We start from the raw sequence: 19,042 nt of genomic DNA, 5'->3' as shown, positions 1-19,042 counted from the left end.
TTGGGAACCAACAAGACTGCCCACAGTAGCGAGCCATCGAGTGGTCCACCACTGACTGGCTACGGATCCCGCATTGGCCTCAGAGGGTCGAACCAGCAACCCACAGTGGACTGGATCGCTGGAGTCCCATCTGCTGCTGAATGTAACCGGTGGTGTGACATGCCCCGCCATCCAGGAGAGCTGCCACACTTGAATTATCCTCGTTACAAAACCAGCACCTATTTATATGCAGCTGTGCACCTCTGTTTTGCTAACGCGCCACTCCGAGTCACGTACTCATAACATCTAGGTTGCACCAGTGGGCCTCTTCTGCCTGTAACCTGCGCCATGTAAACCGCTGTGTTTACTCTTTTCAATGGTTCAATGGCCCTGTGGCCTTCATTCTACTTCGCAACCACTAGTCAGCGTAACTTACTGTCAACAGGCCCGCGCCTGTCTATAACTTGTGCGCTCAGAAATATTGACTGAATCTGACTTTCCTATCTTAAATGGTGGTGCCGCTACACAGTCATGGTGATGACTTTGTGCTTACATTAGCATGCAGGAGTATTTATAGAGAAATGAGATACACACACATGTACCTCTTACACATTTTTGTTATTTATAAACTCTTATACACACCCAGATATATGAAGGTAGTTAAGTAAGATCATCATTCTGTGTGTACGTTTGGCACAGCTGACTCATACTACTACTTGTATTGCACAATATGAACTGCTAAGTTCAGCACTGGTTTTTTCTCACAGGTGAGGGGTTTTGTACGCCAGCTCCAGCAGATTACTCTACATTCTATTGATTAGCATTAACAAACTTTATACTACACTGTTAAATGGCTTTGTCAAATGTTCACTTTTACATCTAGAATAGGCTCCCCATTATTTTTGCTCAGATGTTGTACAGTATTTTTGTATTCTACTTGATTCTACATAATTTTCTTAGGCTGTGTTTCCTACTTGTGTTACAGATCTGAAGATATGTTGCAGATAGCAACCGAAATTAGTTATCGAACTATTATTGCAATAGGAAAATTGCACTCTAGGTATTAAAAGTTTTTACTCTATTTTTTTTAATTTAATAAACCTTTACCGTGAATTGTCACTCATTGTTCAGTATTATAGTTCAGGGAAGCCCTTCGATGGCTAGAATCTGGAGTAGCATGTATAGTGTCGTTTCTGTTGTAGTGGACATCATGTTTACCAGATACGGGTATTTGGAGAAGACGTCCACGACTATCAGCCAATTAGAGCCTAGAAATTGTTCCACAAAGCCCAAATGAATGTAGTTCCAAGGTTGGTAGGGACTGGGCAAGGGGACGAAAGTTTGCAGTGGTGCTGAATCTGAATACCTGCACACAATAGTTTCTATGTACGTATTTAAGCCTGGCTAGTCAGTGTGTCGTCTGCTAGGGTTTTCATCCATGAAATTCTCCAGTGAAGACAATGAAGTAATTGTAAAACCTGTGGCCACAGGATGGCCAGGGTGATGGCTTGGTATATATCTGCCCCAGTGTCTGTTGTGTGGACATCGTTGATAGCTGCTAGACAGTGGCACATGCAGCACCAGGTCTGGAGCTCTTGATTGTTGATTGTCGAAATTTATGTGGGCAACTCATGCGTGATTTGTCATAATATTTGGTTGCGACGCATGTCCACAGCGAGATGTGCAGCCTTTATGGGAAATTTTCCAAAGGCTGTTCCTTTCTTTGTCTATGTAGAAACACAAAACTTCCTGCTGGTAAAAGACCAGTCTAGTCGCGTAGGAACGCGAGATAGAATATTTAATTTGCATGTTACACAGTTGGCTTGTACTCAGTTCAACTCAGGAAAAGTGCCCAATGTTAGAGGCATTGTGCTGTTCGTTCTGGAAGACTGGATGTGGCATTAATAGCATTAGCAGCGGTTTATGGTCAGTGGCTAAAGTGAAGCATAGACAGTGGGTTGTTCAGCACTGTCATTGTTCCTGTGCACCAACATTTGACCAGTGCTACACGTTGGCCTAAACCAGTGGAAGTGTTATCAAAAATGGTGTAATGCAGAGAGCAGCATATCCTTCAAATCCCTGAAAGTGCTCACTGGCAGCCGCCAGCAGTACTGAAAACGTTCTTCTGAAAATGTTTCAGTAGTTGAATGATATGGGCTGCTTGTGGGAGGAACTCTGAATAATGACTCACCTTTTCCAAAAAATCTTGCAGCTCTGGTAAATTTCGGAAGTCGAGTAGAGAGACGACACCTGCTACATTGTAATCAAGAGGATGGATCCCTTCTTTGTTTAGTAAGTGCTGAGGTTTTCTACTTGCAGCTGGAAACACTGTCTAGTCGGGACTTTAACCTTGGGTCACAAAATGTAGTAAATAATATGAGCAATATATCTGTGAGGACTCTGGCACATGTTTCAAGTTTCTGCCAGTAGTCAGCGCCACAGTGGCGGGAAATTAAAAACCCAAGATGTGGTTGGTGGAACATTTAAAAATTGGAGAGAAGGTTGAAGATCAAAGAGGACAGATGGTGGGAAGTTTAAAAAATGGCGGGAAAGTAAAAAAAAAACCTGAGGTAAGAGCGCTGAGAACTTTACAAATTGGCAGGAGATTTTTAAAAAAGCCAAGATTTCTCAACTGGCCTCGTTTTGCTTTGCAGCCACATGCCCCTTCTCCATCCTCATCACCCAATCAGAGCATGACATTAAAATAATGTGTAAAAGTGACATCAAGGTCAAATAAGTGTATTATTTCTGCAGTATGTAGGAGTACGAACACATACATAGATCTGGCATGATGTTAAAAGATTCGTAAAAATGGCGCCAAGGTGCATTATTTCACTTGAAAGTCAAAGATAATTATGTACATATACATATTTCTGGCTTAATATTAAAATTATGTGTAAAACCAGTGCCACATTCAGAGATACACACTTATTAAGTAAAATGGATATTGAATTGCACACACGCACGCACACACACACACACACACACACACACACACACACACACACACACACACTGTATTGGGTGGTGACAATCATGGTCAATTGACTGAATCTCTAAGACTGAGAAAGCGACTGTAGTTAATCTTCTTTTATGAAACAGTACTATGATAAGTCAGCAAACTAAAATACGATTACTAAGCATTATCAACAAGTTTTCTATATTGTTGTTGTTGTTTATTACATTTCCAAGGAATACAAGCTCCAGGGTCCAAGATTTTCCCATGAAAACTCAGTCTCATGGGTGTGTTTGTTGAATCTCTGGCAACAGGGGGGAACAGGAAAGTGGGCTTTTCATCTCCACCCACACAAATTTTGCATTAAAAAGTTGTCTTCCATTCTTAATTATGAGTGCAATAATGCAAGTACATGTCTTACAAAGTAGCAACACTAGGCTGCAGCGTCCTGCAGTGAAATAATGCCTACTGTAAGGCATTGGCATGGAGGTAAATGCACAGATGATGCAGTTACATGCAGTGCTTCCACAAAGTTTGTGAGACGTATATTTCAACCAATAGTATGTTCTTCCGTTGAGTCATTGTAAACTTTAGGCAATAATTGAAGCTCCTCTTCGATAGACATTATTTCATTATCATGTGAATCATTGCCTGTCACTTTCAATTGGCATATTTTATAGCAAACTGCCTCTAGCAAAAAACCACAGCATGACGGCATTAAATCTGCTGGGAAGACTTCCAACGAGACATCTGAATGTCACTGAGGAATGCCAGTCCTCTCTCCCTCAATGGCTGAAGCCAGTGATGTTGGATGCTCAGGTCCAAAGCATAGGCAGCATTCTATCAAATCCCGAAGATGTTCCATTTGGGTTCAGTTGGGGACTCTTGGCAGAGCAGTCCATTTCAGGAATATTATTGACCACAAACCATTGTCTCACAGTTGCTGCTTTATGACAGTCTATTATCACATTAATAAGAATCATGATCTCCAAAATACTCCTATGCTGTGTGCAGTGCACTATATTGTAAACTGTTTTCATATCCTTCTGCAGTTATCGTTTTTAAAGTGAAATACAAGGACCACACCCTAACCACGAAAAACAGCCTGTAACATAACACCATCACCTCCATACTTCACCGATGACAAGTAGTGCTCACCACTGCAAATCACTTGTTTCCAGTCATCCACTGTCCAGTGACGTCACTGTTTTCAACAGCTAGAGCTTTACTTAGCATTGGCTACAGTGATGTGTGGGGCTGTTCGACTGTTACACTGCATTCTTTTTATATCTGTTGTCTGTCAGAACAATTTACAACATGAAGTGCATATCTCCTTCCAAAGATTGGCTCTGATTCATTTCCACTCTTTAATCCGATTTGCAGTGTGCAACAAGGTATTTTAAAAAATTCAGTTGCCTCATTAATCAGCAAGCCTCCAATGACAGACTGTTGCCTTTTTCAAACCTTCTGCAGTCCATTTTGTAGCCACATGAAACATAAAAATGTATATGATTAGTTTAAAGAATGATTACCATATGGTTTTATTTTACAACTCTGTAATAGAAAGTAGGGCTTACCTTCGATTTATATTCATTTCCACTCTTTAATTCACTTGGTTCTGAGCACTATGGGACTTAACATCTAAAGTCATCAGTCCCCTAGAACTTAGAACTACGTGAACCTAATTAACCTAAGGACATCACACACATCCATGCCTGAGGCAGGATTCGAACCTGCGACCGCAGCGGTCGCGCGGTTCCAGACTGAAGAGCCTAGAACCATTCGGCCACTCTGGCCGGCTCCACTCTTTAACTTGATTTGAAGTGTGCTACAAGGCATTTTAAATTTTTCACTGGCCTTTGTAATTGATAAATCCCCAGCAACAGCCTGTTTTACCTCCTTCAAATCTTCTGCAGTCCATTTAGTTATCTCTCTCTTCCTTATATATTTTCTAACCATCTGAAGCATAAAGAAAATGGATACTATTAGGACAATGATGGAGTGAATGCCATTACTCTGAATGCAAGATTATATTCAACAACTATGCAATGTAAAGTAGGACTTTCTGTGTAATTAATAGTATGTTAACAGAAGGTTATTAATTGAGATCTGCACTATGGTTTCATACACTCTTACGCACTCAATATCGAAACAACAACTGATAAGGCAGCTCACACTATGCCTCTTAAATGCAGAAGACGCTGCACTGACCATAACAAATGATGGCCATATGCCACTATTTATTTATTTTTCCAAACATGCTTGTAGTTTATCTTTCTCTCATGAAACGCTGGATGTCACAATACGTGGTACATCATATTGATGGAGTCACATTGAATGAATTCTTTGAAGTCGTATTTCATGTTGGTTGTATATAATACTATAAATATTAAAATTTTACTACTGGTTTGATGTGAGGTCACCATGATTATTTTTAATACTGATTTCATGACGTTTATATATGATACAAATAATTATTGACGTTTTAAAACTGGTTTGATCTGGTTCATGAAGATTGTTTTTTAAAATTTAATGCAGAAACTCTCCTCTACTTGAGGCTGGATGCTGTGGTTGAGTTGCAAGCACAGCTGAGTGCAAGAAGACTACAAAAACAGCGGCACGGAGATACGAGGCCTGCATGGCGGTGAGTGCACATTATATCAACAGTAAAGAAGGAAAACTTTGTTGTGTAGCAGAGATTTCAAGAGTGAGATTGAAACAACAGGAGAAAATATTAAACGAAACTCATGAACAAATTTTGGTCATGCAATTTATTCATCACTGTGCAAAATGCAGTGTTTGTATTGGAAGAGGTCCAAACATTGTAGCAGCACTTCACCAATGTAAGAGACTCTTATGCTCCGCACGTATCATCAATACAGTGCTGGAGTACGTGACTTTAGGATATACCAATGATAAGAAGTCTGATATATAGTAATTAATAAATTCTTTTTGAGTAATCACAAAACTGTTTAAAAGATCTGACTTCAGAACTGTCTGTAGAAGTCGATGAAAGGAGTGAGAATACATGATTGTAATTCACAGTGGTTCGAAGTTCTAGCAGTTTTGTCCAAGATTAGTCAAGACAATTTAATTAGCTCATTTGACCAAAAATTGTTGGAAGATATAATAAGCTTTCTGAAACCATTTAAAAATGCCTCCCTCAAGATATTTTTAGTATTCTTACTGCTCCTAACAAGAACATTTAACTCCAAAATCAAATATTACGAAACCAGATAATGATGATACGTTAATTTCAGGTCTAAACTTTTAACACACACTGGTAGTAATAGACTATTATTCTAGAACAGGCTGTTCCATCTCATGTAGCATTGTCGCTCTCTAAGAACAATGAAATCAGCAGGCACACATCAGGGGATTGTTGATTGTTGCTTGATGTGAAAAATCAGCACCACATGGTCTCTGAGCTGCTGCAGTAAGCATTCTGGAGAGCTTCTGCACTTCATTTGGCCTCCAAATAAATAACGACCTGCACCATTCTGAGAAACCAATTTCCACACTCAACTTCAGAAGCTAACATGACTTTCTGACAAAACTGGTGAGTTTTTCTTTTGTTATGGCTACCTTCAAATACCTGAATGTGCAGATATGAAACTTGTGGATGTGGATGCAGATAAGGATCTTGCAAATTCGGTGCAGATGCGAATATCATTTTTTGTATCTGTGCAGACTTCTGTCTGTAGCACAATTTGTGCAACTTCGGAAACGTTTCTTATTACAATGTCTAAACCAGGTGTGGTCAAGCTATGGCCCACAGATGACATGTGGCCTTGGGGAGTGCTAATTTTTGATCCACAGAGTTGTTTCATGTGAACGAAAATTTTAACTTTTGTTTCAGGTACAACTTCCACAAGAGCATTGTATCAAGTGTCATTCATATCATATCCCAATTACAACAGGTATATCTCAGTTCGTTGACTCAACTATCATTATATTTCCTCCTATATTCGAATTGGAAAAAGTTCACAGTGTTGGTTTTCTTTTGAAAAGCCTGTGTGCCAACCTGGAGACATACAGCCCTTCTTGGCGATATGCAACCAACAAACAGCAAGGATATGAATTACAGAACATTATACGTCTGAAATCTTCTGGCAGGATACATACTGCACAAGTGAGATGAATGTGAGACATAACCAATACAGACCTCAGTTCATTTTCTGCAAACTCGCAATGCTATCTGCCATGAACTTGCTTTCTTTGACGTGAATATGTGGTGATCATTCGATCATGATAGACCTACTATCATTTCAGGTAAGCAAAGCTGGCTTTTATCTTTTTCAGTCAATCTGTGATGCTTGTCTTTAATTGTAGTTGGCTTACCTTTATCTCATGTATTCATTTACGGTGACTAAGCATACCAGCCGACATTACCACTGGTTTTTTACTAATTACCTAATTCAAATTAATTATTACAAAATAAAAAGTACTTCATTCTAACAATATGTTTTACTGTTGATTTTTAAGGGTTCCAAGGTTAAAAAGGTAGAAAAGAAACCATCCTAATGCAGCTGTATCTATCAGTCTCTCTCTCTTATTTTCGGCAACTAATAATACTATCGACTTGAGATTTAAAACAGTTCCGAAACAATTCATAGCAAAGGGAGCCAAAGTGGAGCTCGAAATTTTTGAAGTACACCTGCTAGGTCAAGTGAAGCATTATATGAAAGGGATTAATTTGCTAATTTTAAAAAGGTTTTCCATTTCCTTTTATGTCACAGTTTGCAACTGATGGTATATTCTCTGTTTCAGTTCAAGACAAAAACTTGGAATGGTGTCAACTACTAGAGACACTGGACCAAAGAAGAGGAAAGTTGGAGAAGAGTTTTCAAGAGAAGTGGACTACGAACTACATTTTTGTGGAGTTTAAAACAACACATATGTTTGATATGCAATGAATTTGCCTCTGTTTCAAAAAATATGTAACATCAAATACCATTATGACACTAATTATGTTTGATAAGTACAAAGGACAGTTTCAACATGACCAGGTGAATGACTTCAAAAAGAAACTTTCTACTTAACGACAGATATTTACAAGAGCAAACACAGTCAACATGCTATGTAGAAGCAAGTTGTCCAGTAGTTATGATAGTGTAAAAAAATCAAAGCCATATGCAGATGGTGAAATCCTTCATGAATGCTTGGAGACCATTGTTGAAATTGTGTGTCCAGAAAAGAAAGAAGATTACTCAAAAAATATTCGTATCTCGTCCAACTGTTGCTAGACATGTCTATGACACGGGAAAACAAACTGAAGATAATTTAAAAAATCGTGCACCTGAGTTCATATTTTATTCTCTAGCGTTAGATGACTCAGCAGATATGTCAGATATTGCCCAACTGTCGATTTATACCATTTTAATGAAACAGAAGAATTAGCAGCACTGTATTCATTTAAGAATACCTTAAAGTCACAAGATTTGCTGGAATCAGTTACATTGACATTGAGACAGTTTTTGTTGAAATTTAACAACCTATTAGGGCTAACAATGGATGGTTCTCCAGCAATGAGTGGGAAACACGAAGGTATAGTTCGGTTGATTGAAAATGAGGTCCACAAATTCGGCAACATATCGATGATAAATTTTCATTACATTGTCCATCAAGAGAATTTATGTGCCAGGTCCATCAAAATGGACTATGTCATTGGGGCAATTGTCAAAACAATGGACTTGATTAAGTCGAAAGGATTAAATCACCAGCAGTTCCCAGAATTTCTCAAGTCTTTGGATTCAAGCACGATAGTGTTACATTTTATGCAGAAGAGAGGTCGCTGACTCATGCCAAAATGTTGAAAAGAGTGTTTGATTTGAAGCAAGAAATACAAACATTATTCGAAAGCATGTCAAAGAGTATCCTGGAATTTGAAGAAAATGAGTGACTTTCTGATTTTGTTTTCTTGATCGATATAACTAACCACATTAAGACCGCATATACGCTCGCGACACTCATTGCTGTGAAAATTATTAACGTCTGACAGTTGCAAAGACGCTATATCCCCTAGTGGTGATTATGCCAGCTCTAAGATTAATGTTTATTTTTAACTGTTTTTCTACTTGGGGCTGATTGTACAATCTCTATTTATCAGTCATTTAAGCTCTAGTCCCATAATAGCGAGAGAAACGCGTTGTACAAACCTGGAAAAACTCCGAGCCGGAGAATAAACTCGGGATAACTTAACAGGCAGTTTCTGGTCAGCTAGCGAGTTTAACAGGGGAATAAGTCTTCAAGATGGCAGGGATAGTGACACATGCAATTACAGACAGCAGTGACAAGATTTTGTCTCAACTTTTCATGAGAATAAGGAAGGAGAAGAAAGTGAGAAAATGCCGATTCCGAATTTATACTGAAGAGCCAAAGAAATTGGTGCACCTGTCTAATAACGTATAGGGTCGCCGCGAGCACACAGAGGTGCCGCAACACGACGTGGCACGGACTCGACTTATGTCTGAAGTACTGCTGGAGGGAATTGACACCATGAATCCTGCAGGGCTGCCCATAAATCCGTAAGAGTTCGAGGGGGTGGAGATATCTTCTGAACAGCACGTTGCAAGGCTTCCCAGATATGCTCAATAATGGTTCATGTCTGGGGAGTTTGCTGAAGTGTTTGCGGAAGTGTTTAAATTCAGAAGAGTGTTCCTTAAGCCACTCTAGCAATTCTAGGCATGTGGGTGTCGCATTCTCCTGCTGGAATTGCCTAAGTCCGTCGAAATGTACGATGAACAAGAATGGATGCTGGTGTAGGAGAAGTTGTAGTAGCTTTATTCATGTGTAGATACTTTTTACAAGGATATAGGACATGTCAAAGTATTTACAAGTTTAGATCAATTTAAAATAAGCTAATTTGTATACACATATATTTACAGAATTCTAGTTAGAGGCAATCACTAGATTTACTCCTGGTATACAATACTTGCAAGTAACTTAATAAATAATGTAACGCCACACTGTTCACTCTGTTCACTCATATCTCACTATCAATCACCGCACACACTATACACATATCGTTTCATAAGGTGACCAGACAGGATTCTTATGTATGCGTCACCTGTCAGAGTCGTATCTAGCCACATCAGGGGACCCATATCACTCCAACTGCTCACACTCTACACCATTACAGAGCCTCCACCATCTTGAATAGCCCCTGCTGACATACATTGTCCACAGATTCATGAGGTTTTCTCCATACCCGTACATGTCCATCCACTCCGTATAATTTTTAATGTAACTCATCCGACCAGACAACATGTTTCCAGCCATCGACAGGGTAATGTTGGTGTTGACAGGCCCAGACAAGGCGAAAAACTTTGTGTTGTGCTGTCATCAAGGCTGGGCCTTGGCATCCGAAAGCCCATATCGACGATGCTTCATTGAATGGTTCGCATGCTGACACTTGTTGATGGCCAAGCATTGAATCTGCAGCATTTTGCGGAAGGGTTGGACTACTGTCATGCTGAATGATTCTCTTCAGTCGTCGTTGGTCCTGTTCTTGCAGTATCTTTTTCCGGCCGCAGCGATGTCAGAGATTTGATGTTTTACCAGATTCCTGATATTCATGGTACAGTCGTGAAATGGTCGTACGGGAGAATCCCCACTTCATTGATACCTCGGAGATGCTGTGTTCCATCGCTCATGCTCTGACGGTAACACCACGTTCAAACTCATTTAAATCTTGATAACCAACCATTGTAGCAGCGGTAAGCGGTCTAACAACTGCGCCAGACACTAGTCTTATACAGGCGTTGCCGACCGCAGTGCCGTATTCTACCTGTTTACATATCTCTGTATCTGAATACTCCTGCCTAAGTTTCTTTGGCACTTCAGTGTGTATCCAGATTTCGGTTATCAAAGGAAGGTGTACAGCGTCGTATCAGCCACGTACTTAAGAAACTGGAGCCTATGCCATACAGATGATACTATTTTTCTGTTTTCTTAAATAATACTGTTTATTTGTAGTAACATGCGTTTGATTTCTGAACTTCGTAAATTCCGTTGTGTTATTTACGTAAATTAGGCGCATTAAAATGACGATTCACGCCAAAATAGTCTCATTTATTTGACATGTGTTACAATTTCTGCAGTAGTGGAAAGGACTGTTTCGTTTTATTTAGCAGTGTCATTATAAACCAAACCAAATCGAAAAACCACAGCAGTTGTGGGTACTATTTGTATTAACAGCTGTTTCAGTTTTGGACAAAAACGTTATGGTCTTTCATGTCGCAATACATTTCGATAAAGCGGTGGTGTTCCAGTTTATGTCAATAACAGAAAATATTGTTCCGCTCTGTTGCCTATTAGGAATGACTCTTTTTGTCAGCAGTGTCAGCAGTGTCAGAACAACTTTCGCCTTTTAGTGAACATATTATGATTACAGCCCTATTAATGCTTCAGAGCAGCATCATTATCTTCCACCTACCATTATTCAATGAAGCCTCTGAACTATTTGTGCTTACTCAAGCGAAATTTAACACAATAAGATTAACAGGAAAGTTAGTGTTTAGAAAAGAGGAAGGTAATGTCTCCTCAGATACAGAAAAATGCTGTTGTTTCTCAGTTATTAGTATTATCCACATAAGTCCATCTATAATTATCATAAAATAATAGCTATATAGCTACGTTATAAGCAGAACAGGAATCTAGTTAATGAATCTTCATAGTTCTAGCATATGGAACGAGTGACTGGAATACTATGTTTTTATCTTTCCTAGAATATCAAGTTATTTTCAATGTCCTCTCTTTCAGATTATAGTTAGCTGAAGGTAAAAAATTGAAGCATCTTATATTACACTTGTGTGAAGTACCACTTTTCTGAAATTGATGACTTAAAATGATTGTTTATTGCAACACAAATTTTGATAGTACACCGATGTTCTGAGCTCACTCAGCCACATCTGTAGCAGAAAATATTGTTCACTCTTATCTCCCATTGGGACTACATTGTAGATGTAGAACTTTTCATCTGTCATAGCATTAAATAGTCTACCACTTAGTATTATTCCCATATACACGTAAATTATTTTTGCTTACTCAAGGTAAGTTTAACACATTAAAATTCAGAAGAAAGTCAGTCTTTTTAAAGAGAAAGCTATGGGATATAGCTGTTGTGTTTCTCAGTTAATAGTATTATACACATAACCACACCCATATTTGTCATAAATGAAATGTTATCTCAGTGTTATAAGAACATAGGTACTTTTCGTTCACTGAACAGGAAATTTTAGTTATTGAGTTTATGTAATCATAACACTGGAGGGAGCAGCTGACAAGTCATGTTTTTAAATTGCCCTTTAACTGTCACACAGATTGTTTCATGTCGTTCTTTTCTTTTTTTCCGAAATGGCTCTGTTCCATCAATGAACCAGCTACTATTGACACTCAGATATTTTGCCTCTGGTTATTTCGTTCTGTTCATTGGAGACTTCACTGGTATTGGCAGGGGGATAGCCAGCAGGACTATTAAAAGGATGTGTGTGACACTGGATAGCATGCACAAGAGACAGCTATTTCATTATTTCAGTTGTCTGTTGTAGTAAATGAAAATAAAATAAACAAATGTATATGGAATAATATGTTTTACTTCTAAAATCATTTCTTTTAATTTTTATTTAATGATCCTAATTTTCAGTTTTTTGCTCTTTTTAATAAGTACGAGGTGCATTCAAGTTCTAAGGCCTCCGATTTTTTTTTATAATTAACTACTCACCCGAAATCGATGAAACTGGCGTTACTTCTCGACGTAATCGCCCTGCAAACGTATACATTTTTCACAGCGCTGACGCCATGATTCCATGGCAGCAGCGAAGGCTTCTTTAGGAGTCTGTTTTGACCACTGGAAAATCGCTGAGGCAATAGCAGCACGGCTGGTGAATGTGCGGCCACGGAGAGTGTCTTTCATTGTTGGAAAAAGCCAAAAGTCACTAGGAACCAGGTCAGGTGAGTAGGGAGCATGAGGAATCACTTCAAAGTTGTTATCAAGAAGAAACTGTTGCATAACGTTAGCTCGATGTGCGGGTGCGTTGTCTTGGTGAAACAGCACATGCGCAGCCCTTCCCGGACGTTTTTGTTGCAGTGCAGGAAGGAATTTGTTCTTCAAAACATTTTCGTAGGATGCACCTGTTACCGTAGTGCCCTTTGGAACGCAATGGGTAAGGATTACGCCCTCGCTGTCCATGAACATGGACACCATCATTTTTTCAGCACTGGCGGTTACCCAAAATTTTTTTGGTGGCGGTGAATTTGTGTGCTTCCATTGAGCTGACTGGCGCTTTGTTTCTGGATTGAAAAATGGCATCCATTGTCACAACTGACGAAAAGAAAGTCCCATTCATGCTGTCGTTGCACGTCAACATTGCTTGGCAACATGCCACACGGGCAGGGCAGCCATGTGGTCGTCTGTCAGCATTCGTGGCACCCACCTGGATGACACTTTTCGCATTTTCAGGTCGCCATGTAGGATTGTGTGCACAGAACCCACAGAAATGCGAACTCTGGAGGCGATCTGTTCAACAGTTATTCGGCGATCCCCCAAAACAATTCTCTCCACTTTCTCGATCATGTCATCAGACCAGCTTGTGCGAGCCCGAGGTTGTTTTGGTTTGTTGTTACATGATGTTCTGCCTTCATTAAAGTGTCGCACCCACAAACGCGCTTTCAACACATCCATAACTCCATCACCACATGTCTCCTTCAACTGTCGATGAATTTCAATTGGTTTCACACCACGCAAATTCAGAAAACGAATGATTGCATGCTCTTCAAGTAAGGAAGACGTCGCCATTTTAAGTATTTAAAACAGTTCTCATTCTCGCCGCTGGCGGTAAAATTCCATCTGCCATACGGTGCTGCCATCTCTGGGACGTATTGACAATGAATGCGGCCTCATTTTAAAACAATGCGCATGTTTCTATCTCTTTCCAGTCCAGAGAAAAAAAATCGTAGGCCTTAGAACTTGAATGCACATCGTAGTGCAGCTTTTCCTCTCTTCTCTGCTTGTTGCTACTTTTGAAGCAGCACCATCTGCAACTCTGCTAATTCTTTCACATTTGAGAACAGGTATTTTTATTCTGAAAACAAAGCTGACAGTTTTAAGCTGAGATGACTGTAGAAAAGAAATACCACAGTGAAGGTGTCACACCTCCAGGTGTACCATGTTCAGTAATTCAGCAATGGTACTTTCTTTACAACACCCCTTGCTGCTGTAATGAATTAATCATTCTAAGACATAAATACAACAGCAAGACCACCAGTAACAACTCTGAGGATTGTCAGCCAAATCAATCTCAATTATGTCTGTGTTGTCACAGTTTGTTGAAGACTCTGAAAAGCCCAGATATTTCACAAAGCAAACGACATTCCACAGTTGCTTTTATATTATATCCCTATTTGGACTGTGGCATCCTTCCCTTGACAACTTTATCAAATAGTAAGTTTCATTGTACACAAATTCGAACTTACATTCCACGTATGGGGAGTTACCGATCGTTAGTCTCTGCTACCTTTTCTAGGCATAATATTCATGTGTTTCTTTCTTGGAAAAAAAATCGTACATCTGGTTTGGTTGCTCTGTTGATCTATGTGAAGTTGTTTATGAATGGAAACTGTTGCATATTTTTTCCCATACTTTATTTGGAAATCTAGAAAGATCTTTTACCGGTCAAACAACGAATACATCATCCTGTAACTAATTTTCTGATGGATTGTTATCTGTTACACTTGTAAATACACTACAAACTTAGTTAAATGTTTTGTGCCAATGTTTTCATTGAATGAGACCACAGCAGTTTTCGTGTTTTCTACTACACACTTGAACTCATATACAGTATCTACCAGCCTTAAAAATCCTCAAACGAATAATTTTGCAATCTGGAACGCTTATTGCTCAAGTCAGACACGTAATTTCTGTAGACGACGACTAAAGTGTGAAAGACATATGCCAAAATACCCAGTGTGCTGTACAGTTGTTGTCAACTTAAATGAGCAGGAACGCTATTCTGGGAATGACTAACTGGGAAACAAAACAGTGTTGTACAAAGCGTGCTCCAAGTTAACCCAGGGTTCTCCTATTCCTTGGTTAACTATCTCTGGATTTAACCTGAGATTGTACAGCTGGCCCTTCAGTAACGAAATAGTTATCATGTGTTTACGTTTCATGTATTAGCAAATTATCAAGAGGCGTAAATATAAAATCTCAATGCTTCAGTGACATACACTACAACTTATTTAGGAAGAGATTCTTTCGAATTCATGTAAAATTGCGACTTACTCCGCTGAAAGCAAGAGTACATAAACACACATGAGAGCATATATTTCTGTTATTTTTTGTTCTTAATAAAAATAGGCACTTTCATTAACATGTAACACTCATGCATGCAGTCTATACTGAATTAATACTCGACAATAAGGAAAAGATCAACTGATTACAATCATTTATGGTGTTATTCCCACATTCTAAATTAGACTTGGACTTTGGGAACAACAGTTACAAACAAAAAAATTGACTCATTTTCCTACACTGCCAAAGCAATCGGATGTCGCAGAGGTGGCAATGCTTCTTTAATATTAGACTTGAAATTCGAATTCGAAGACCGATTTCAAGATTTTAAGAAACACGGTCTGCCTTTTTCTGGGTTTGCTAACCCATTCTCCTAAGACATGACTTCACTACCGATGCATGTGCAAATGGAATGCTGTGAAATACAATGTGATGTACAGTTACAGCAGAATATTAACCAGGTAGTTTTGGGTGAGTTATACAAAACATATTTGAACAAGAAGGAATGTCCTACATTTTACAAAGATGCTTAATGATTTCATTATTTGGAAACTTTTATGTGTGTAGAGGAGAGTAGTGATGAGCAGAGTTTTATTGGTCCTGGTAATCATATAGTAAACAAGTAGTACATTCTGAAGTAGGACAAGTCAATTGTATAACAAAATATAATTTAAATAACTTAAATTCAAATTAATTTCACTATTTCTACGTTAAATGATCATTAAGTTACAATATACAAAGCAAATATTGTACAAAAATATAGAGAAGATATTATAAAGCAGAAGAGCACGTACTATACTGGCAAGTTAATATTTGTATTACAGTAACATTTACATGATAAATCATGAAGGTTCTGCTAACACTTATATGATACATCACTAAGGCAAAGACACAAATCCTTAGTGTACTACCTGAAGGAGCTCATGGAGGCAACAGAAACAGTGATGGGTCAAATATGCCTTAGCAGCGGACTTGAAATTTACCATGCCATTTATTGATTTGATTTCTGGGGCAGATTGTTATAAAGAACATTCTCATAACACTGTGGTCCTTGTTTATTTAAGGTGATGTTGGTGGGCTCTAAACAAAAGTTTTATTATTACCTAGTGTTATTTAAGTGGATATTTTAATTTATTTTGGAGGAGTGTGGGATTTTCCGTCGAATATTTTTTTACAAAATCAGTTCTCTCATTCACATATATACATGGAAGTGGGAGTATTTATAGCTTTTTAAAGAGTGGTCTAAACATTTTGTTACATTTTACACCTTCCATTATTTTTATAATTCTTTTTTGTGGGCAAAAGATCTTTTCGCTAAGAGAAGAGTTGCCCCAGTAAATTGTTCCATATTTCAGTAGTGAGTACATGTAGGCATGATATACAGTTTTCGGACAATGTTTGTTGCAGCATCCTTCTAATATTCCCATTAAGTAGCATGTAGTGCTTAAATTCTTACAGACTTTCTCAATATGTGTCCCCCATTTAAGATTATCTATGAGCCATACACCCAAGAACTTAATATTGTCTACACTCTGAAGATCCTTGTAGATCTCTGAATCTGGACAGTTTTAACACATTATAGAAATTTAGTGCCCTTGCCTTGCTTTCATGGCAAGCAAATTGTTATAACTGAACCAATTTTCAATATTGGTCAGTGTCTCTGTTGTAGACTTCTGAAACATTTCCATTTCTTTCCCACTCCCTAGTACAGTTGTATCATCAGCAAACTGGATGGCGTTCTCACAGAATTTGTTTAGGCCATTCACATGTAACAGAAATAGAAAAGGTCCCAGAACTGAACCTTGTGGCACTCCATATTTAATGGCTTTACAGTTTGATTAGTGTTGATTCTTTTTTCTGAAACTTTTATGTTGCACTTCGACCACTTGTTTTCGACTGCTTAGGTATGATTTTATAAAGTTGTTAGATGTTCCTCTAATCCCCATGTTGACAAGATTAGGTGTGGTCTATGATATTAAAAGCATTAGAAAGCACTAGACATAGTCCACTAACATTTTTGCCATTATCTAGTGTCTGAAGCACTTCACTTAACAGTTACAAAATTGCTGTATCAGTTGGTCAGCCTTTTCTAAACTCATGTTGTGCTGTTGACAGTATTTTGTGCTCTTCCAGGAAATCTACTACTCCTTTTGAAAAATATTTTCTTTGATTTTTGAGAATACAGATAGAAGAGCAATGGAACTGTAGTTAGGCACTGAATCATTTATACCTTTTTTTTTCAATAGTGGTTTGAGCTTAGCTGTTTGTAGGCATGATGGGAAGATTCCAGTTTTAAAGGAATGATTACAGAGATGAGCTAATGGTTCAACAATGAGATCTCCACATTTTTAATAAGACTGTCTGGCATGCCATCTATTCCTGGAGAATGGTACCTTTTTAAAGTTCTGATAACTGTGAAGACTTCTTTTTGAGTTGTTGAAGAGAGAAAGAGTGAAGTAGGATTTATGTTGGTTCTTACAGATCATACTGGACAGTTCTTATTGCAAGGTTTGATGTCATAGACTAACTACTCACTTTTATTGTTGAAATAAATATTGAACATATTTGCTATTTCTTTAGGACCATTCATTTCTTTGTCATTACAATTCAATTTAATATTGAAATTCTGAGGAGAAACATTATCAGTTTTTTTGTTTCACTATATTCCATACAGCTTTCATTCTCTTTTTGGAGTTATTTATACACCAGTCATTTGCCATTACTTTAGCTTCTTTGATGACTTTTTTAAGTATCATTTTATATTTTTCTAAATATGTAAGGAATTCATTAGACTTGGAGACCTCATATAACAGTTGAGCGTCCCACAAACCAAACATCATCAGCCCATCTTTTCTTCCTTAGTAAATTCCTGAAGTGTTCAATGTTTTGATGGCTGAAGGTTCTTCCTATTTTCATTGTTTCTGTTTGTGTAATTAAATTCAGCACTGAAGATATTTCTAGCTGTGTAGTCACGGCTTTCCTTGGTTATGAGTATTCTATCAATAGTGGTGCAGGATACACTTGTAACTCTAGTAAGGGAATTTGTAAGTGGGAGCAGGTTCTGTGAAAAGCTATGTGGTTGAATGAATTCCATCATAACGCAAATGAGAATACGCATAAATTAGATGTTCATCAGGAAAACTCTTAGGTTGTAGAGACACTTTCAGTCGAAGTAAATGAGTCAAACAAAGCCAAACGTCCCACAAACATTTGCTTCATTAGCTAATAAATTAATGTTTTCGTCAGATATGTTTTAGTTTCTTCTCATTTGACTTACTAAAATAAAAACTGGTAGTGCGGCCCACAGGGAAATCCCACTACCAAAAATCTGGACCGCCTGCATAGAAGTTGGTCAGACGTGGTCTACACAATTCAGCATAATGCGATAATGCGATGGGGGGCGGGGTTACTGTCGCAGCAGCGTGCACTTGGACTATAATGTGACGACAGTAGAGATACGTTGTGGATCGAAGAAGCTTGTGTTCAGTTTTACAGTGTCCCCCGATTTTTCACTCTGTTGGAAAATCTAGCACTCTGAATCAGTTCAGATGCAGACTGCGTATCTCTAGTATGTAGCCCTATCTTCATACATGACATCAAAGATGTTCACTTGCTCAGATGATACAGTATAGTGTATACCCAGTTACCCACTCGGCGGAGATTTAAAGCTGTTGGTAGTCGTACGTGTATAATTTTGAAATGACAGCAGCTAAGGTTAGTGAGATTGAGATGAAAATATCGTAATTTGCCTTGCCAACGTTCCTGTATATGTTTGCTTGCCGAAGATCTTCAGGACATCACAGTTTTTGTAAATT

General features: G+C 38.4%; 1 protein-coding gene across 1 annotated transcript in view; it reads left to right on the top strand.

The window, feature by feature from the left end:
• The first annotated feature begins 18,790 nt into the window (after positions 1–18,790).
• Positions 18,791–19,042, top strand: part of LOC124555675 (copper chaperone for superoxide dismutase) — a 101,129-nt gene continuing 100,877 nt past the window's right edge. Inside the window, exon 1 of the mRNA XM_047129670.1 lies at positions 18,791–18,941. Within this exon, the coding sequence (XP_046985626.1) occupies positions 18,927–18,941 (15 nt within the window). The 5' untranslated portion in view covers positions 18,791–18,926. The remainder of the gene's footprint in view (positions 18,942–19,042) is intronic.

The sequence above is a fragment of the Schistocerca americana genome, chromosome X (genome assembly GCF_021461395.2).
Source record: "Schistocerca americana isolate TAMUIC-IGC-003095 chromosome X, iqSchAmer2.1, whole genome shotgun sequence".
In the NCBI taxonomy this organism is placed as follows: Eukaryota; Metazoa; Arthropoda; class Insecta; order Orthoptera; family Acrididae; genus Schistocerca; species Schistocerca americana.
The sequence above is the reverse complement of the archived record's forward strand: the minus strand, read 5'-3'. Positions and strand labels throughout refer to the sequence as shown.